Raw genomic sequence first — 22,932 nt, 5'->3', positions numbered from 1 at the left:
GTCCTTAAGGAGTCCAGAGCCTAGAGGAGACTATAGCAATAATGTGAAGTGCAGTCGGTGATCTAAACAGGGAAAAGGTGCAGGACTGTTAAAAAGAGAGGGAATGGTAAATTCACGAGTATGGCAGGAAGAACATGATTTCCTTGGTTAATATTTAGAGTAAGTTTGAAGGTGGAATATGGGTTGGTTAGTGGTAGAATGGCTATTGTAGATAGTGTTGAGGTTCGGATGCAGAGGCATGAAACATTGTGTCTATAGAACTGATTTGGGCTGCAGATAGAGTTCATTTGGTAGATTGCTTGCCTAATGTGCACAAAGTCCTGAGTTTGCTCCTAACAGCTTGTAAATCAGACATAGTGGCACACACATACGGGGAGGAGAGAGGCATCAGGACAGCACAGCAAAGTACTTACCCTTCAAACCTTAGCTCCATACCTGGTACACACATAAAGGTGGAAGGAGAGAACTAATTCCGTAGATCATGCACTGTGGGCATACACACCAACATGCTCTATGTACAGTAATCATGTCTGGCTAAAGTGTGAGCTTGAGAGGAGCACGGTTTCTCCTTTTTTGTTCAGTGCTGTTGAACAAGCAGCTGGGGAAGATAAATGAAATACTGAAAGCAAGACTGAGTCTGAGTAATATTACTTAAGCTAATCATGTGTCAATCTGGCATATTATGTAAGGCTTCTATTGCTGTGCTGAAACACTGACCAAAAGCAACTTGGGGAGGTTATTTCACTCCTCTTCCATGAAGCAGTTCATTGTTGAAAGTATTTAGGGCAGGAATCTGGAGGCAAGAGTTTACAAAGAGGTCATGGAGGGGTACTGGCTTGCTCCTCACAGCTTGCTCAGCCTGCTTTCTTATAGAACCCAGGACCACCAGCCCAGGAGGATACCACCCACAATGGGCTGAGCTTCTCCGTATCAGTTGCTAATTAAGAAAATGTTCTTACAGACCTGCCTACAGTTTCTGAGTCAAGGTTCCTTCTGCTCAGATGACACTAGTTTGTGTCATGTTGACTAGCCAGCACACCGGGACACACAGTGTATTCCCATTTCTGAACACATCGTCTCGCCCTTTCCCCTTCTTATTCCTTCTCTTCTTTCAGATGGCTGTGTATGCACACATGAGGAACTAAGAATCAAAGCTCAGTAACGTTGTTTTTCTGAGTTTTGGTCTCCTCATCTATATAATGTACAGATTACACGATTTGTTTAGTTTTCTTGAGAGTATGAAACATGGTGGGTGCTCAATATGTATTTGTAAATGAATAGGAAAACTATCAAGGAATAAAGTGAAAACAAATTATGACAGAATAAGCAATAAAAGATTTATGCACGGGCTTGAGGGTGCTCTTATGTAGATAAAATCAAGTAGTTGTATTTATAAATTTTCTTCTTAACATTTAGATTTGTGGGTCTCAGGCTATAGAAACTAGAGTATCTTTAACTGTAAAATACTTTTAGGTGTAAATCTCTATATAATATAACCATTACTAAGAATCAGTTATGGGAACTTGGGATATAGCTAGGAGGTGATAGTGTTTGATCTGCAAGTATGAGGGCCCGAGTTTAAATTCTAGCCATCACATAAAAAGCTAGGTATGGTTTTTTTTTTAAATAATTTATTTTTACTTTATGTACATCGGTGTTTTTCCTGAACATATCTCTGTGTGAGTGTTGGGTGCCCTGGAACTGGAGTTACAGACAGTTGTGAGCTGCCATGTGGGTGCTGGGAATTGAACCCAGGTCCTCTGGAAGAGCAGCCAGTTCTCTTAACCACTGAGCCATTTTTCCAGCCCCAAAAGCTAGGTATGGTTGCATGTTCTTGTAATCCCACCATTGAGGGCTGGAGACAGGCAGCTCTGGAGTGCTCACAGCCTCCAGCCTGCCCCCGCCCCCACTTGTGAACCGGTGAGCTTTTAGGTCAGTGAGAGGCCTGTCTCATTGCAGTAAGGTAAAACATGATAAAGGAGACACCTGATACGGTGCTCTGGCCACAATATGTGTGCTTAGGAATGCACAACCACACGCTCAAAGCAACCCCCCATAACACACAGTTTTTTAAAATAAAGAATGAGTCACATACTAAAAACATTTGGCTGTTGCTTTCTTCTTGACTCAGCTGTGGCAAGAACCCTTGAACTGAGCTCTGTAACTGTGGTCTCTTCTCTCTCATAAATTTAACCATGAGCTTCCCTTTTCACGATTTAAAATTAGAATTTTTCTGGGTGGGGTTGTACATACCTGTAATCACTACTGTACACGAAGCTGAAGCAGGAGGACCACAAGGATGAGACTAACTTGGGTAACTCAGTGAGATCCTATTTCAAGATTAAAAGCTTCCAAAATGGACTGGAGGTGTAGCTAGCTAGCAGTGGGGGGCCTGGGGCTCAGCTGTGGGGGCCACCAATACAAATGAGCAGCTTCCCATGTTTTTTGTCATATTTGCAAAATGTTTGGTTTTGGAGAAGATTATAAGTATTTCTTTAAGTGTTTTATGGTTTGCTGTAATATACAATTAATGTCATTTATTCCTTTATCTTTAGGGGTCTTACTGGGCTATAGACACCAATCCGAAGGAAGATACGCTGCCTACTCGGTCAAAGAAGAGGGCACGATCTGTAGAACGGGTAAAGCTCATTATCATGATTCGTGAGTGTTGAGCATACCAGAAATGTAGACTAACAGTTCTTTTCCAGTAGAGTGGCTGTAATCATAAGCAAAGTAAGATTTTTGTTTGATACTGTTATGTATTTTCAGAGCATTTTTCAGACCCATTTTGTTTGATCTTCACCCTTTGAGCAAAGGAGGTAGTTTAGGGATTGCTTGAAGGTTTTGTTGTATTAGGGCACACCTCCTGTGTGAGACTCACACCCTGGCCAGCTGAGCTTCAGCCTGGTATCTTTCTTTGCTCTGCACCTCCAACACTGAGGGTTGATTTTATTTTATTTTTTCTTTTTTTTGGTTTTTCGAGACAGGGTTTCTCTGTTGAGGGTTGATTTTAAATAACAACCATTTCACAGGTGTTTTTCCCTACTTTCATCCATATAAGAATCACTTGTATACAATCTGTGTGCCTGTGTTGGTATGACTCCATGGTGAAAGCTAATTTCCAAGAATGAAAGAGAAGACCTTTGGTTGATATTTCAGTCGTGCATCTTAATACGGATAGTCAACACTTCGGTTACTACCATATGTTGACTGCCTCTCAGTTTTCCTCACCCTTTCTACAGTTGCAACATTTCAACTAAATATCCATACTCATCCTCTTGCTGTTTGACTTATTTCAGGTGTTTACTGCTTAGTAAAGCCTTTGCTAAAGTTCTTTTATAAAGCCACACATAGTTTATAGTAATTTTTGTCCTAGATTTTTTTCTTTACAGGACCGATCTCTTCATAAAGACAAAGAAAAGAAGTGTCCACATCTCTAACGTTAGTGTGCACATAGCCTAAGTGTCCACTTTTTTTTTTTTTTTTAATTTTGGTTTTTCAAGACTGGGTTTCGCTGTAGCTTTGGAGCCTGTCTTGGAACTAGCTCTTGTAGACCAGGCTGGCCTTGAACTCACAGAGATCCGCCTGCCTCTGCCTCCCTAGCGCTAGGATTAAAGGTGTGCGCTACCACCACCCCGCTAAGTGTCCACGTCTCTTAATGTGTTACAGAGCCTGTAGTGGATAGTAGATGTTTGTAGTAGATCAGGAAGAAAACATGGAATGTGTGGTGAAATAAATTTGACATGTGACTGCCTTTTGCTGGTAAAGGAATATAATTTCTAAGTCTTGAAGATAAGGACCAAGACTATATATAGTGAAACTCTGTCTGAAAAAGAGAATCAGGGTGTCAGATTAGGTTTGAATCAGGGCTACATGAGGCATGACCACAGAAAAGCTTAGGTAGGCAGCCTCATTGGAACCAGGCATAAATTTAATAATATTAAATGAGAATTTGGAAACCTCCGTTGTTTGCTTTTTAAATGAACCAGAGTTTAAGAAGATAGGTTTAATACCTGGATATGTTAAATACAAAACATCTGTTGGCAGAAATTTGAAGGAAGGAAAAACGTGTTCACAGTGCTTAGCCCATGATATTATCAAGCAGTTTGGATGGATAAGGTGAGGGGCTGAGAAATTGTGGTTGTTTTGATTTTTTTCTGTTATTTAACTCTTTGGAAGTTACTGGAGTTTGACTTTATTTTTGGAAATTGGATTTGTCTGTAGGGTTGGCAGCTTTGCATACTTTTTGGATATCAATCTTTTTTTCCCCTCTGTAATTCTTAGAGAAACCTTGTTTACTTGTGAGAGGTCCAGACTTCCCTACAGACTGTTGACAGTTGTATAATCGGGGTCTAAGGAAATAGAGGATCCATGGTGGAGAAGCAGGTCCTTTTGAATGTGAAATTTAGACATGGCGCTTGGTAAATTCAGTTTTTTACTATGTGTTTCTTAATTTTTGCTTTTAAGTTAAAGTGGAAAATTCTCAAAAACAAGACATCCAAATGGACCACATTTTCTAAATACTGTGGATGCTTGCTTTATTTTGGCTGAGTTGTCTGTTAGTTGGCAGTGTGGGAAAGGAACCTATGTGAGAAGATGAGTTGAGAGCAGGATTCGTATGATCAGATAGACACATGCTTAATAAATATTCTGAAAGAGAATGTTCTTTAAGCTCAGGATAACTTCCTGCCCTGATAAACCAATGTGACTATTTTTAATGTGGAAAAATCTTAGGGGCTGGTTGTCTAGTATGTACTATTTTTCATCAGAGGGTTTTGTAGTATATATTGCTTTTATTCTAATACTACATTTTAAGTGACCATTGGATTTTATTTAAGGAAACACCTTAGATCATGTATGTTTTAGTAACATTTGTGAATCTAAAGTCCCTAAATTTAGTTTATCACGGAATAGTAAAATTAGGAACAGAGCAGTTTATAGTATGACGTTGCAATCTGTCAATTTTTATATAGCCTTTGGGGGCATCTTATTTTGTTTATGTGTACATTTTAAGTCAGTCGTCAACTGTGACCAAGCTTACCTCGAACTCACAGATATCTTGAGCTTTGGGATTAAAGGTGTGGACCACCACTGCCCGACTCTGAAGGGTTTTAAAACAGAAATCCTTTACGTAGGGGAAGGTTTCATATACATGAGACTCATTTTAACAACTGCATTGGATTTTTTTTAAAAAAATATAACACTGTCAAGAGGGTTAGTTTGTGTACAATTCAATGCATAAAGTTTTATAACTTGAATGTTTTGGTACCTCACTACTTGTGAAATGTTAAATGAAACTTTCTCATTATTTCCATAAATTTTTCTTCTCAGGCTGCCACTAATCTGGGGGAAAAAGTGTATCTTGATATTTATTCCAACCTTTGGATGGATTTTAGTTTTCAGCATAAAGGACTTGCATATTTCTAGTTAGACTTAATCCTGAATATTTTGTTTCATAATGCTATTATAAATTGAGTTTTAAACATTCTCCAGTTGCTTTGCAAGCATATAAATTTGATCTTTCCCATTCTTCCCCTCCCTCCTTCCCCTTCCCTCCCTCCCTCCCTCCCTCCCTCCCTCCCTCCCTGCCTGCCTGCCTGCCTGCCTGCCTGCCTGCCTGCCTGCCTGCCTGCCTGCCTGCCTGCCTGCCTGCCTGCCTGCCTGCTTGCCTTCTAGCCTACAATCTTGATAGTTGTAATTATCATTTTAAATGACCTGGAATGCTCTCTAAATAATTACATAATCTACAAACACTGATCGTTTTCCTTTCCTTTCAATTATTTTTCTTTCCTCTGTCTATGTTGGAAGTTGTACTTGTAAGCCACACTGAGTCTTGATCTCTTGTTTCTATTTGACATTTGCTGCTTTTTTACTGAAGCATTTTTTTTAACATTTAATTTGGTTAGTATAAATATATAGTATGACTGTTTGAATTACTATTTTAGTTTAGATATATTTTAGTATTCTGTGCTAATTTACTTGTTGACTTTTAAACTATATCTGGTTATATATATTTTATTTATGTAAATATATAATTTCACATTCACAGTCTACTTAGAGCTAGTATTGTGCTTTTTCCATATGGGCGTCTTTGCTACTTTCCTCACCTTGAATCTTCCTTAGTGTAATATATTATCTGTAAATGGTGACAATTGTTTTTTTTTTTTTTTTTTTTTTTTTTTTTGATTTTTCGAGATAGGGTTTCTCTGTAGTTTTTGGTTCCTGTCCTGGACCAGGCTGGCCTCGAACTCACAGAGATCCACCTGCCTCTGTCTCCCGAGTACTGGGATTAAAGACGTGCACCACCACCGCCAGGCTACGGTGACAATTCTTGAAAAGACCTATGATTTTAGCCTTGAATACATGAATACATGACTTTTAAAACTTAAGAAGAAAATATTACTCTTCTGTATCATCTTCCATTTCTGGTGCTTTAATGAATTACTGCTTTGAGCAAAAGGCCAGTCCTCTGGTGCTTTAATGAATACATCAAAGACCCAAGTTTTCTGTATGTTGTAGTTTACTTTTGGCCAAAAGAACTTTTAGGTATGTCTTTTTACCAATAAATCCACTCCCCTCCCCCATCTCTGAAAGGAATAGCCGTATTTTTATCACACGAGTAGTGTATGTGTGCACTTATTGTGTGGATGTGCTGAGATAGAGTCTTGCTTTGTAGCCTTGACTCTGGAGTCCTTGCATCAGCCTCTTAAGCACTGGGATTCACTACATCAAATCACATCATCACCAGTGTGTTGCTTTCTTGAATACGTACATTATAGATTGACTTACTTTGATTTGCTAGAGTATTGAGTTTTTTTTTTCCACTGTGATTCTCTGTCGTTTCTGATGAGAAACTCTGTCATTTTCTTATTAATAGTCCCCCTATATGTAATTTATTATTTTTCTTTAGATGTTTTCTGTGTTTATTTTCCAGAATCAGATAGATATATCTAACTATGGTTTTTTTCTACTTTTGTCTGTTCTTATCATGGTTTACTGAGCTGCTTAAATTTTCAGATTTGTCTTTTGCTTACTTTGGAAGTGTTAGTCATTATTTCTTTATATTTTTTCCTGTCCCTTTGTCTTTATTTTTTTCAGCCATTCAAAGTAGGTTTTTTTTTTTAAATTGTATTGACTAGTATTGTTTACAGTGATATTTCCATTGTCTACATGAATCATGTGTATGAGATGATTGGTTGTGTTTGTCAGCCAAGTGGAAACCTGGTGAAACAGATACAAACTGGGAACAGAAGTTAAATATATGGACTTATTTGAAACTTGTGTACTCATATTTTTAATAATTAAGGAAGGGGAAGAGTCCCAAGACCAGGAGAGAGAAAAAGTACCGTAATCATTTTGACTTGTGAGAAGTAGATTTAAGGTATATAATTTTTTGAAGTTTGTATGCATCTCCATTTTATAAAAGGACATAAAAGTTTTAGATATATTAGCATTATTAGTCTGTACTGAAATCCATATTGTAGAAAAAGGAGGTAATAGGTATCTGTAAAAACAAGAGTAGACTCATATCCTGAGTCCTAACAAAAATTATGATTTGGATTAAACAGCATATAAGCCTATATTCAGAAGACAACCAAAAGAAATTTAAAATCTTGAGCTTGTGTCCCAAACAGTAAGCAATGATTATTCTGTTAGCTTGTCAGAACTCTATTAATGTTAAACTCTGAACTTTTGAAATCCTAGTATAATATTATTATGAAAAGGTAAAGAAATTTTGTAAACTTTTATATATATATCTTAGGCCATTATTTTTTTTTTCTAAATTTTATTTATATTTTTAGAATATCCTCTCAGACCCATATAATCTTTAAGCTTTTATGCCTTTACTTTAAATCCTTCCAACCTGATTTTTTTTTATTTTTTCGACCCTCAGAATTAATATTCACTCATAACACAAGCATTTTGTCCTATGACTAACCATCATAGGAGCAGTTAGACTGCAGTTTTCATTTACCGACCATGGATGTGTTGTTGAAGTTTTTAAGGACATATTTGAACTTCTCTATGGAAGTCTGAATAGCTAAGAGCCTTAGCTTTGCTATTTTATAAGGGACCAATCATATAGAACCCTATAACTCAGAGGGTTGCACTATAATTAATTATTAACTTGTATATAACTTCAGTCTTTCACCTTTAAAGAACATGATCGCATAATTAACATAACTATTCTTCAGTGAAGAATCACCAGCCTTATTAATGGAGAAAATTAATCAGAATTAGCATAACATGGTTAAATATTTAATATTTTTTATAGTTTCCTTATAAACCCAGCATTGTACATAGATGAATTTTTTTGTCATTTTAGTCTCTTATTTGCCCCCTTGTCCTTTAGACAAAATGCAAATCTCCATCAGTGTCACCTCGTGAATTCTTCTAGCAATCCAGAACATTGCATAGATACATTTTAAACAAGAGCCAAAATACATAATATATATTTATCGCAATAAGAATAATTTAATTTTGCATTAACATATGTGAAACTTGAAACTAGCAGGGTTTTTTTTATCTTAATCAATAATAATTTGTACCCAATTTTCTTTAAAGATAAGTATTTGTAACCCATTGGATCTAAATGATTAAAACCTATAATTTTTTTTCTGTGAAAACAAAAGCATAATTTTCCCCAAACATAATGCATCCTTAACTTTAAAGTCAACACTTTCAAGCAGTATCAAGACAGAGAAGGGTTAAGATGAAAAACTGCTGGCCAGCAGAAGAGACCTTGAGTGTTGTCACAGTGAAGAAGAACTTAGCTTAGGAAAGAAATATGGGGAGCCGCGCTGATGGGCACAGTGTCCTTGACTACCAGTATTCCCTGTGGGAAAAAAATTGTTAACTTCTCCGGCCACAATCAAGCATTTCCTGTTTCACAACCGTACAGTTTTTCAACTGCAAGCAGTCAATTCTCTGTGACCTGTACACATGCACGTCTCCTTGTAGTATCTCCACCCACCTGAGCATGTACACCCCTTGTCCTCTCCTTAAAGAAGTTTGTCTTTTGTCACCCAAAGTCCTGGAATTGATCCAGTAAAAACGTACAGGAGGTTAGAGGCAGAGGCTGCCTGCCTCATCTCTTCCAGGATAACAAAGAAGGTCACTAGACAAAAGCAGACAGGCTCATTCATTTACACACACCTTTAAAAATTTCTAGATTCATACTCCCTTCTCCAGGGAAACAGAGACACACATCCTTTACACATTTCAAAAACAAGCAATTGCTGTTGTCCTTCCTTAGTACCCTTAACCTTTAAAGTATATATAAGTAAATGTATAAGCAGCCGTTTGCTGTTTTCTTGGACCATATACTTTTTTTTACACTTATGTACAAGTTACTTCTTATTTTACAATTATACTCGAGCTACTTTTTATTTGTTTTTTTTTAATACCACACAGCTAAGCTCTGTTTTGTATTTACACTGCACAACTACTGATACTCCCTGGATATACTTACCGCACCTCTGAGCGCCCGTGGAATCTGAGGTGTCCCTACAAAGACACCCTTCCCCAGAAGGCCCCACATTGGGCACCATCTGTAGGAGCCCTTGAGGCCAAAGGAAAGTCAGAAGAAGAAGACAGGATAGAATCAGGAGGTCTGTCTGGTCATACCAAAGCATCCAAAACAGCCCAGAGTTTATTTCAGAACTTGCTTATATACAAAAGCAGAACAAAGCACAGCACAGATGGTCAGTCAGTATCTAACCAAAAAAACATTCCCGTCCTTGAGTGAGCAGCCTCCTTTCCAACACGTGCTTGCTGCAAGCAGCCTTAATTTCTATTTGATGTTCCTGAGGTTTGTCATCAGCAGTATACTGTCTACTAGATAAGAGTGTTCTTTTCTCGTGGGGCTAAATCAGAAGTCTCTCATAGCCCTCAAGGTTATAGGAAAAAGTAGAGCAGGCAAGCTTGAACTCAAGTGACTTCTTTAAGTCAGAAATGACTCCAGATGGAAACCTGAGTCACACGTGGGTTCCCACAGCCTTCTACTCTTTGAGATTGCAAAAACAACTTAAGGGTTTGTTTTAGTTTCCACATACGAGAATATGTAAACATTACACTTGTCTTTCTCTGCCTTATTTCATGAAATGTCTTCATTTAATTTTCTGCAAATGGCAAGATCTCATTCTTCATGGTTGAAAGATATTCCATTTTGTGTATGTATTAATATATACATACTTGTATAGATGCACACTTAATGCATACTACATTTATCTACAACTATTGATGGCCATCTCTGTTGTCTGAGTTTCTGCCCTGCCCAGTTCCCGCAATCGTTAAGTCCCAAAGAAATCACACAAAGGTTAACACTAGTTGTAAACTGATTGGCCCCATTAGCTCAGGCTTCTTATTAACTCTTATAACTTATATTAGCCCATTATTCTTGTCTGTGCTAGCTACGTGGCTTGGTACCTTATTCAGCGAAGCAGTCACATCTTATTTCTTCTGTGGCTGGGTCAGGACTGTGGACCAAGCTTTCCTCTTCCCAGAATTCTCCTGTTCCTGTCTACCTGTCTGGTTGTCCCGCCTGTGCTTCCTGCCTGGCTACTGGCCAATCAACGTTTATTTAAAACATAATTGGCAGAATAAGACCCTTGTCCTATACCACATCTCTTAGCTAAGAATAGTTCTGATATATATATGGGTGAATAGAGAGTGTTGTCTTTCATTGTTGCATACCACAGAGTAGGAAAGCTGAGTGATGTGTTCTGAATTTATTTTATTATTTTATCTGCCTGAGTATTTTGCCTGCATGTATGTCTGCACCAAATGTGTGCCTGGTACTCACAGAGGTTGGAAGAGGACTTTGGATCCCTTTGAGCGTAGACTTAAAGACCACAATTGTAAACTACCATGTGGGTACTGGGAACCAAACCCTGGCCCTCTGGAAGGACAACATGTGCTCTTAATGACTGAGTCAACTCTCCAGCCCCTAATTTTAATTTCTAAGGAAACTTCATACTGATTCCTGTAGTGACTTTAGTTACACTGCTGCTAACAGTGTATGAGCATTTCTTTGTTATCACATCTTATCAGCATTTTTCTTTGTTCTGAGTGGAGTAAGATGGTATCATTTTATAGATTTAATGTGCATTTTTCATTTTTAATCATATTCAACATTTGTTTTTATGTATTTTTGTTTTGTTTTTGACTCTACCCTATAGATTGCTATGTAGACCAGGATGACCTTGAATTAACAGAGATTCTCCTGCCGTCTGCCTCACCCAGTGTTGGGAACATTGGGATTAAAGCTGTGCCCCACCATGCCTGACTTTTTCATAGATTTTTTTTAGCTTATTTTTAGAACATTTATCACCTTTTAATTGGACTAGTTTTTTTAGATGCTAGCCCTCATCAGATAAACAACTGACATCTGTTGTATAGAATGTTTCATTGATATTCTGCTTGCAATATACAAAAGTCTTTTAGTTTGATGTGATTTCATTTCTTAATGAAATGTGCTTCTATAGTTCTATCCAGAAAATCATTGGCTATGCCACTGTCTTAAAACATTTACCCTATGATTTCCTTCTGGAGTTTCCAGTTTTAGGTCTTACTTTAAGGCCTTTGACCCATTCTAAGTTGATGTTTGTTGGTCTTCAGTTTCAGTGCATATGGTTATCCAATTTCCTCCGGCATCTTTTGTTAAGAAGCTATACTTGGTCTGGTGTATGTACTTGGCACCTTTGATCAGAGTAGGGTAGCTATGTGCCCGAGTTTGCTTTCTATTGTTTTGATAAAGACCATGACCAAAAGCAGTTTGTAGAGGAAAGGTTTTACTAGTTTCACACTCCCCATTACAGTCCATTATTGAAAGAAGCCAAGGCAAGAACTCAAGTAGAAACAAAAGAAGAATGCTGCTTGCTAGCTTGTTTTCTGTAGCTTGCTTAAATGGCTTCTTTTATGTACCTGGGTGTTGTAAGGAGAGCGGGTCCTTTTGTTTCGTCCTGCCTGGCTAGCTTACACCCGAATTAACAACACAGAAATTGAATTAATTAAATTACTGCCTGGCCCATTATATCTAGCCTCTTCATGGCCAACTCTTACATCCTGATCTAACCCATTTCTACCAATCTGTTTAACACCACGAGGTCGTGGCTTACCAGGAAAAATCCTAACCAATGTCAGTCCCAGGCTGGAGCTTCATGGCATCTGCCATACTGCCTTTCTTCCCAGCATCCTGTTCTCTTTTCACGCCTAAGTTCTGCCCTATCAAAAGCCTAGGCAGTTTCTTTATCAACCAATGAAAGCAACACAAATACAGAAGGAACTCCTACACCACCTGGGGGCCACTTGCCCAGTGGTGGCACTGCCCACAGTGGGCTGGACCCCCTCATCAGTCATTAATCAAGAAAAATGCCCACAGGCACACCTGTAGGCCTGTCTGATAGGGGGCATTTTATCAACAGAGGTTTCTTCTTCCCATGTGACCCAAGCTTGTATCAAGCTGATGAAAAAAACCAGCACACTGAGAATGAGGGAATTTATTTCTGGGTTGTCTGGTCCATTGACCTAAATGTCTGTCTGTTTTTATATTGGTATTGTGCTGGTTTTGTTACTGTGGCTCTGTTGTTATATATGAAAACAGGTGTTGTGATACCTGTAGCTTTGCTCTTTTTGTTCAAAATTGGCTTTGTTTTTTGTTTGTTTTGTAGTTTTTGTTTATCTCCCCTTCTATATGAGTGTAGGTTGGTTGGTTTTCCCGGTTCTGTGAAGAATGCACTTGTATTTTGAGTAGTGTCTTGAATTTATAATTTAACTTAGGTAGTATGACCATTTTAAGTGTTCTCACTTAATACATGTGAAAGGCCTTTCTGTCATTTTAGTGTTTTCCTTCAGTTTCTTTCTAAAGTTCTTTGTCATTTTCCATGTAAAAGTGTTTCACTTTGATGAGCTTGGATATTAGATTTTGGTGGGGAGCTCTTATGAATTTGGTTGGTTTCATGAGTATGTGCAAATTCATTGTTGGAGAATAGAAAAACTGCTGGTTCTTATATTTTTGCATCCTACTTTATAAAAAAAGACACTTATTGGTTCTGATATTGAGGGAATTCTCTGATGAGACCTTTTGCGAGTCATACAAGCTCTCTGTTTCTGAAGCTCTCTGTTTTCTCTAGTTCTTGTTCAGGTTAGATTGTTCCTATTGATAAACCTTTTAGTTTACTAATTCTTTCCTCTTTCTTTTCCATTCTTTTTTTTTTTTATTTAAGATTTTATTTATTTCTTAAGCATACAATGTACTGCTGGCAAGGAAGGCACCAGCTCTCATTACAGATGGTTGTGAGCCACCATGTGGTTGCTGGGAATTGAACTCGGGACCTCTGGAAGAACAGCCTGTGCTCTTACCCTCTGAGCCATCTCTCCAGCCCCTCCTTTTCCATTCTTATATAAAGCCAATGCCACTGATTATTTTTCTTTCTTTTATTTTATTTTATTTATTTATTTATTTTTTTTTTTTTTGGTTTTTCGAGACAGGGTTTCTCTGTGGTTTTGGAGCCTGTCCTGGAACTAGCTCTTGTAGACCAGGCTGGTCTCGAACTCACAGAAATTCGCCTGCCTCTGCTTCCCGAGTGCTGGGATTAAAGGCATGTGCCACCACCGCCCGGCTGATTATTTTTCTTTCACAAATGGTATTGACCTAGTTTTTATTTTATTCATTTTTGTGTTTTTAATTCTTCACTGAGCTTTTCCTTATTTTTGTTCAAATGTTCTTTATTTCATGAGCATATTAATAGCCATTTTAATATCTCTTTCATTCTAACATCTTAATTGTAGATGGATATCTGTAGATTAATTTTTCTTTAGGGTTTCTTGTTGCTTTCTTGGGGGTAGGATGAATCCAGAGCCTTGGACCTTGTGCAAGCCCACAATTACTGTTACTAAATGATGAAACTAGCTCCAAGTATGAGCTTTAAGAATCTGTGCTCAGTTATGGCATGTGAAGGTGAGAGTTCTATCCAGAGAAATTGGCACCATGATTACAAGTTATTTATATTTTTTTTTCTTGAACTTTTAACATTGATGTTGAATTTTTGAGACACACACTCTTTAAAAACAGACAACATTGTGTAATGTTTTGGAACCTTATGTTTAACAGTACATAGGACATATTACTTATGATATTGTTTTGTTGTTTTATGTGCAAGCAATAGCAATAATACTATACCAGAGAGGCTTAAACAATATATATATTTCCCAGGTGAAGGCAGAAGTGTAGCTTGGGTCAGAGGGACACAGAGTCCTGTTGCTCTGCTGTCATTCAGATGCCCAGATTCTTTCTAATCTTGTTTTTTCAGTGTTTTTTTGTTGTTGCCTAACTCAGCTTTCAGGATAAACAGGACTAGGGAAAGAGATTGCAGACAAGCAAGCATCTTTCAAAGAAAGCCGCAGACATTTCATGTTTTACTCACATTCCATTGACCACTAACATAGTCACAGGGCTTCAGCTAGCTGTAGATAAGCCTGGGAGAGGTAGTTCCAAGCCTGCAGCTATGTGTAGATAACTGGCTGAAAAGGAGAAGTGAAGAAGGTACTTAGGAGCCAGCTCCACCCTACACTTCCCTATCATGAGACTCACTGAAGTTGTAAGGGGGTAGCTGTACCAGTAGACTTGATAGAAATAGGTCAGTAGCATTTCATAATATAGTAAGAATTTGGAAGGGATTTTAATAGATACTCATTTTCATATTTAAAAAACACAAAACTAGATGTTGGAGATTTTGATAAAATCCCTTTCAAACTGTGTCAAACTGTTGGATATACGAGCTAATAATTGTTTATTTTGTTCTTGTATTTTAGGCCTCAACTCCATATAGCATAGATTCAGATTCTTTGGGAATGGAGTGTATTATTTCGGGAAGTGCCTCTCCAACTCTGGCAATCAACACTGTGACTAACAAAGTAATTCCACTTTTTCAACATTTCTAAATGTCTTTGAGTAATATATTTAATTTACTTTTATATTGACAATAGAGTTGTATATGGTGAAGTTCAGATGTTTTATCAATTTGTTTTGAAAATTTGATTGATTTTTCAAATATGTAGTTGAAGGAAATAATTGTCAAATTTTACGAAATTTTCTTCTCAGTTTCTTTTCTTGTTGATTTTATAAAGTACTCTGATAAATAATTTTATCAGGGAGAAAGGGCTTATCCTGACTCACAATTTAAGAGTACAATCCATCATGTTGGGAGTCCAGATACAGAGTGATGAATGCCAGTACTTAGCTTGATTTCTCTATTTTTATATAGTCCAGGGTCTTAACCCAAGGTATGGTCTTCCCCACAGCTAAGATGGGTCCTTCCACAGCAGTTAATGTAATCAAGATAATCCCTCATGGGTGTGTTCAGACCTATCTCTCAGATGATTCTACTAGAATCAACATAATAGGCATCAACAGAATCCCATAAAACAAGCAATTTGCATAATTCTAACAACCGCATAGAGATTTTGTAATGGTAGTCAGCCTGTTTTTGTCATATCCAAGTCTAGAAATAAACCCAGAAATCACATTTGGTAGTCTCCTGTATTTTTGGTGATATTGGTGGCTAGATACACAATGGAGTGCAAATGCCTCTTCTTCTAAGACAGTTCTCTGTTAGGAGTCTTCGCGTGTGTTGGGAGCTTCATGAGTTGGCTCTTCCTGTGAACCACGGTGTCTTGAGACCTCGCACCTTTGTTTGTTATTTTGTTCACATTCCTCACTCTTACTTTCACCTTGTCCCTGGAGCTTTTGCCCTCTTCTCTTCCTAGCTGTGTCTGCACTGTTTTCTGCTTTTCAGTCTTTGATTTTTCTTATTCACATATGTAAGTACAAATTTTATATCGTGTACCTATGGGATTTGTTTATAGGAAGGTTAAGATTATCAAGGTTTTATTTGTGACATAATCAGGTTTTAATTTTGAAAGGACACTTAGAGTAGAAGTATAATTATTTTTCTTTCCATATGGCAACTGTGGAATAATCACAGTCACTTGGGAAGGAAATGTTTGTGTGTTTCCTGGTAGTGATGGAGTTCTGTGATATCTTAACAGTTTGATTACTCTGTCTTTGTGAATAGGGCCTAGACATCTGTACATCTCAGTAGCAACTCTATAATGATGTGCAGCTAAACTGAAAATTTTCTGGTGAAATATATGATTTGAAATTGGAAATCTCTAATACAGCTTTTGCAGTAGTCTAAAAGATGCCGAGGGCCTAACCATGGACAGCTGAAGTTATTAGGACCCAGGAAGAAATAATGTTAGGACTTTCTGACCAAGTCATATAATGTCTAAGAAGTCGCAGTTTTTGCATTTCTTTCTTAGATACCCAATACCAGAAAAACCTTCTGCCTGTCTTTCCCCACCCTACACGGACAACCACACTTGCACATGTACCTGAGGGGCCGAAGAGGAAGGAGGCAATGGAGATAGACAGCTAGTGATTCAGGGACCATGCAAATATGTGGGGCGAGATAAAATTGTCCTTTGGGACATATCTTACCAATTCATGACAGATGTCGGAGGAACAGCAGCCTTGAGCAGGCATGAGTGAGGGCTGCAGAAGCCTGAGGGAGCAGACTGTGAAATGAATGGATATTTAGGAGGAGACAAGATCCTGAGAACCATTGGGAGTTGAGGTTTCTGTAAGCAATATCCACTTTTAAGTATTTATTAAGTCCAAATTCTACGAGTTTGGGCTCAGATTTATAAAGAAAGTAGCCAGAATCTAGCAGTCTTTCCAGGGGGCAAAAATTGCATTTCAGTTAGTAAGAGCTGTGGTGAATATCAAGTTATATTGGCTAGAGTTTGTTCTCTGACTAAACACAGACCATGACAGACTAGCCTCAGCTGTTTGTAGAGTGGTGTGTGAGTATTCTTGGTAGAAGACAGCCACATTCTATTTGGATATCATCCAGAGCTATAATTTCCCACAAATTACTGATCAAAGTCCCATACCTTTATAAATCACTGCTGCAGATTATTTTAAAAACCAATAAAAGAATTTCCCAATGGAATAAGGAAATATAATAAATCTCAGAAATAGGAAGGGAAAGAAAAAAAAAGAAAACAAAAAGCATTTAAATCTGGTTTTACCAGAAATAACATGAAATGTAAATACAAACAATAGTTAACTTTAAAGACAAAGGCTTTTAGACTGGTTAGGGGAAGAAAAGTTCACCTTGGCACTACTTATAAAAGATACATCTTAAGTGAAAATTTGTATTTTATAAGGGGTATTTGTATTTTAGTATGAACCGATAAATATTTGTATGCATCTAATATCATACCCTCAAAAACTGACAGGATCGAAAGAGGAAATAGACAGATCATTATTTATAATGGTAGATTTTAACATGTTTTTTGGGGGGGATCGAGACGGGGTTTCTCTGTGTAGCTTTGGAGCCTCTCTTGGGCCAGGTTGGCCTCGAACTCACAGAGATCCACCTGCCTCTGCCTCCCGAGTGCTGGAATTAAAGGCTTGTGCCACCACTACCTAGCTTTTAACATGTTTATAAACTCAGAACAAGAAAATCAAGATCACAATAGCAAACAACAACAACAACAACAAATTACATTAGAGTTGTAGGAAATTTGAACCCAAATTAGAAAATCTAAATTATAACAGTTGCAAAATATGTAGTAGTTACCAAAATCAATCATATAATGATGATTTATCTTAGGTCATAAAGAAGGCCCCGGCAAATTTGGAAGACGTATTAATAACCATACAGATTGTATTTTTATTACAGTAGAATTAGGCTTAGAAGTCATAGCAAAAGGATAGTCAGAAAGTTTCTCCAGAATTTGTAAAACAGTAGGCTCTTAAGGATCATAGAAATAAGACATAAATTGGAAAATACTCGAAAGTTAATGAAAAATACAAGTGACTTAAGCCTGTGAGATACAAAGAATAGCCTCAGTTATGTATAATAGGGCTCACAAAGGTTAAGTATTAATGACTTAAGTGTCTGAAAACAAGCAAAACAAACGAAGTGAAGGATGATGGTAATAAAATGAGAAGTCAGTGAAATAGAGGTAACTATTCAATAAACGAGAAGCCAGAGAACATTTATGAGGACATAAAAACACATGTCTGGAAAAGGTGAAAGTCATAATGTCTTGTATGAGGTAAGAAAGTACCAGGCAGTAGCTGGGCGTGGTGATGCATACCTGCAGGCCAGCACTGGTCTCGCAAAAGAAGGGGCCAGGCAGAGAAGTAGGAAGGAAGAAAACATCCAGTAATGTGGAGAATTTCACAGTCAGACCTGAAATAACATGGATGGTACAACTAGTCTAGGAACGATTATTAAGACTGTTATGAATGCTGTTCACAGAGAAGCTAAAAGACATGTTGAAGATATTATGTAGACATATGGGGAGATAAAAGAAGCTGTTGAGTTGTCATTCATGGATAACTTGATTGTTTACATAGAGAGCTCAAGCTTGTACAGATAAAGTGATAGTGTTTTAAGATGTAAATTTGTAAACTCTCTTGATAGTAGACCAGTATTTGATCTTAGAAATCAGTTGTATTTCTATAACTATCCACAGACAGAATTTTTTTTTTAAAAAAGTATGTTAATTAACTGTGGGAAGGAAGATGGACGCACAGACCATTGCACATGTGTGGAGGTCAGAGGACAACTTTCTGGAGTTTTCTCCTCCCACCATGAGGGTTCTAGAGTTTAAAATTAGGTCATTATACTTGGCCTACGTATAATTTTTCCATTGAGATATCTCAGTGGCTCAGGATATTTTAAGGGAGACATTTAAATTAGCATTAAACTATGCCAAGTACCTAGAATTAAATAAAAGATGAATTATACATGAAATTTTAAATTATTATTGACAGAAAATAAAGCTATAACTAAACACACAATCTTTATGTAGATGACTATTGTAAAGAAGTCAGTTTTTCCCAGTTAATACTGATGTGATGCCAGTCAAAATCCTGATGTGCTTTTAGAGAGGGAGGGAAGGAGAAAGGATCGATGGAAGGACTGATGGAAGGATGAGACAGATTGAGAATGTGGGAAGCCAAATGGCCAAAAAGAAAATGTGGGCCTAGGGAACAGCTCAGTTGGTAAGGCAATTGCCTCTTGTAGTATAGTACTTGCTCATTCGTGTGACAGAATACCTGACTAGAAAAAATTTGAGGATTTGCATTCATGTGGGGATGTCGTGGCAGCAGAGGCCAAGCTGGTCACATTGCATCAGCATTCAGAAAGCAGAAAGTGGTGTGGCACTGTTCACAATCCCTGAAGGCCTCACAACCTTCCCAAATGGCACCACTAGCCAGGGACCAAGTGCTAAATATGTGAGTCTGGAGGGGGGTATTTCATATTCATACTAAACTAAGTCAGTGAGAATCACTGTCACAAAGAAGAAGATAACATTGCTGATGTTGGCACCTGAGGTACTCTAGTCTGTACACACAAACTTAAAGGAGAATTTGTTCTTCCAGATATTAAGCAAGAGAACGCCTACTATAAATGAAATTGTGGTACTAACATAAGAATAGATATAGACTCTTTGAATAAATCCAGCAATGTCTTCATTAAATGTACAAGGGAAAATCGTCTTCTGTGTAGAAAAATAATTTTACATAGCTCTGAAGTCTAAATTATAAAAGATAAAGTTCTCAATCAGATAAAATATTAATAGGAGGAAAGCAGTAATATTTTGAGCAGATAACGCAATAGGAAACAAGGCATTGTGAAGGAGTAACCATAAATAATTCTAAAATAGAAAAACCTGTCAGGTTATTGGGGGAGGGGGTGGTGACTCATGCCTTTAATACCAGCACTCAGGAGGCAGAGGCAGGTGGATGGATCTCTGTGAGTTCGAGGCCAGCCTGGTCTACAAGAGCTAGTTCCAGGACAGTCACCAAAGCTACAGAGAAACCTTGTCTAAAAAACAGAAAAACAAAAACAAAAAAAACCTATCAGTAGTTGTAGATGGTCCATATCATAGAACAGATGGGGCCGCTGACATGGATGGTGAGGAGGAGCACCAGCAAGGCTTGGGGAAAACAGTGAGGTGGTGTCAGCTCTGGATGTCCACGTAACTCAGTCCTTTGTCATGAGTCCATTGACGTTAGAGCTGGCTTCATAATAACATACTTGTTGTTTTTGTATTTGTTTTTCACTGGTGTGCCCAAACCAGTGGTAGATAACATTAGTCTACTGCATTTTAGCCTAATTGAGGTACCAGCACCCTCCATACTAGTAGGTCTTTATATTCTCCACTGCCACAGATCTCAAGCTAAACAAAACTTAAAACTAGGTTTAATTTGGTATAGCAGGGAAAATAGTTGTACTGAATTGTTCCCATGGAGCACATGCATGTTTAGCATTCCGTGGGGGAGAATGCAGAAATACTTTACTGAGTACAATGAGTATTTTTTAAAAAAAGCATGTGTGTGGTTGAGTTGGGAGCTGTCATGTTCATGGATTTCTGTTTTCATTTGGAAGAACAACTGTAACAGATTATTTAGTTTCAGTGTTGGCAAATAATATTTTACAAATGAACATAGCAATGCTGCTACTTCAGGAAAAACAGTCAGTATTGACTGATTCTTAAGGTAAAATCCAAGCTTTCAAATGAAAGACCTTGAATTTTAGGAGACTCCACTACAGTGAGTCTGCCGCCTTCTCATCGCTAAGATATTTCAGTTTCTAATGGGATTGGGGTGGTGTTAACAGATGTGATAGTGAAATATGTCAACACTTAGGAGATGATTTAAGAAATTGTATTCCAGATGATGTTACATACATACAGATAACATTACATATAGATAATAATTTGCAGTTATTTCAAAGTTCAAGGTAGAACAGATTTGACTAAGTATAAAAAATTTAATGCCATGGTTTCTAATTCCATATTTCAACTTCAGTTTTTTAAAACTTGATATGTGGCTTTTTTTTTTTTTTTAAACTTTTTGAGACAAGGTTTCTCCGTAGTTTTTGGTTCCTGTCCTGGAACTAGCTCTTGTAGACCAGGCTGGCCTCGAACTCACAGAGATCCGCCTGCCTCTGCCTCCCGAGTGCTGGGATTAAAGGCGTGCGCCACCACCGCCCGGCAATGTGGCATGTTTTGATGTGTCAAAGATTATCCATAGTTACATGAGTTCATTAATGCTTTTTGTGCTTGCACTTAAAGCAGCACATCAACTGACTGCATATTGAAGCAGCTAATGAGAAGCTAGGCGTTTCCTATCAAGTCAGACACCGAGAATTTACAAAGATGTAGAACATCACTCTTTTCATTTTACTTCTTTTACTGGAATGAACATTTTAATGTTAGCATGTAAATTGGGTTAATGCCTATTTAAGTGAGTTAATCAATTATAAATTGTTACAATTTTCAGTATGCCATATATGCCAATTAAAAATATCAAATATCCATAGTTTTATGGGTTTTTAATTTAAGAAACACTGTGATGCTTTTGAAATTTTTCTTAAAAGGGAACATGTAGTGTGAATTCTAGTTTGTCTTAATAATAAAAACTCGGAGTCAGATATTAGGGAGTGAAAGCTGAAAGATCAGAGAAGAGCAGACAGCCACTAGAGAGTTCATACCTCTACCTCAGACCGGAGGGGCAATCCTATCTCTATGAATCATCAGACTGAATGAGTGCTTTCTCAGACAGAATGCCTTGAGCTCCTGTCTCTTCCTGCCTTATATTATTCTCTTCGCCAGCCATAAATTCCTTCTTCACTTCACCTCTATCCCTAGTGCTGGGATTAAAGGTGTGTGACTCCCAAGTACTGGGGTTAAAGGTGTGAGCCACACTACCTGGCTCTGTTTCTCTGTTAGACTCGATCAGTCTCAGGAATATCAGGGTGGCCTTGAATTTACAGAGATCTCTCTGTCTCTTGTCTCCCAAGTGCTGGGATTAAAGGTGTGTGCCACCACTGCCTGGCCTCTATGGCTAGTGGCTTGCTCCACACTCTGATCTTCAGGCAAACTTTTGCCAGACCACAAACAAAATACCACCACAGGAACACACTTGCATGTGTGGACACATCTACCACACATATCTACACATGATAGATTTTTTATTACCTTCTGATATTAAATATTTACTAATTATACCTGCTACATTTTGTTTATGTTCTAGACAGGTATGTTCTTTAGATTGAGAACAGTAAGAAAATTGTTTCATGGTAGTGATTAAGGAATTAACATTTGAACTTGGAATTGGCACAGACCCTGAAGGAAAGACCACTGGCATTTTGTTTTATGCTGTAGGGTCAGTTTTGGTTTTGTAGTGCTGCTTTATAGCCCTCTTCACTGTAGGAGCTGTGTATTCAGTTGCTGCTTTTCTTTACATTCCAGGTAACATTGTACAACACTGATCAGGACGGCAGTGATAGTCCACGCAGCAGCCTTAACAACAGTCTCTCAGACCAGAGTTTGGCGTCTGTTAATTTGAACAGTGTTGGAAGTGTGCATAGTTATACACCGGTAAGTCCTGATGAAGTTAGTTTCTTTGTTAGATATTCATTTAGTACAGAAATCCAACCAAGCATACATTAAATGCCAACTTTAAAAAAAAAATAAAGATGTGGGCTAATGAGGTAGCTCCGTGAATTCTATCCCCAGAATCCACATGGTGCAGGGAAAGAACTGATACCTTCAAGTTATCCTCTGGCCTCCACATGTGTGTCATGGCACATGCATGCATACCAGCACTTACATATAAATAAAATAAGTGAAAGAAAGATGAAATGGGTATTTCTCTCTACTCAGTTAATAAATTCAGCCAGTAGAACAGTCTTTTTTTTTTTTTTTTTATTTCAGTCTGGAAAATAAAGCCATGGTGTGAGGGACTTGTGTATAAATATTCTTACATTTGTACTCATTTGTTACCTCTTATAAGAAGATGACCTTTGGGTTATCAGACATTCTTTTTGGAAGATATGGTTA

General features: G+C 37.7%; 1 protein-coding gene across 3 annotated transcripts in view; it reads left to right on the top strand.

The window, feature by feature from the left end:
- Foxj3 (forkhead box J3) overlaps positions 1 to 22,932 on the top strand; it is a 104,493-nt gene that overhangs the window by 66,582 nt on the left and 14,979 nt on the right. For 2 of the 3 annotated variants that reach the window (XM_057784329.1, XM_057784330.1), the window contains exons 5-7: positions 2,556 to 2,639; positions 14,815 to 14,916; positions 22,342 to 22,470. In XM_057784329.1, coding sequence (XP_057640312.1) covers positions 2,556 to 2,639; positions 14,815 to 14,916; positions 22,342 to 22,470 — 315 coding nt within the window. The remainder of the gene's footprint in view (positions 1 to 2,555; positions 2,640 to 14,814; positions 14,917 to 22,341; positions 22,471 to 22,932) is intronic. The other variant, XM_057784331.1, reaches the window with a different exon arrangement.

Source organism: Chionomys nivalis, chromosome 11 (genome assembly GCF_950005125.1).
Source record: "Chionomys nivalis chromosome 11, mChiNiv1.1, whole genome shotgun sequence".
Taxonomy (NCBI): domain Eukaryota; kingdom Metazoa; phylum Chordata; class Mammalia; order Rodentia; family Cricetidae; genus Chionomys; species Chionomys nivalis.
This window is presented reverse-complemented; position numbering and strand designations above follow the sequence as displayed.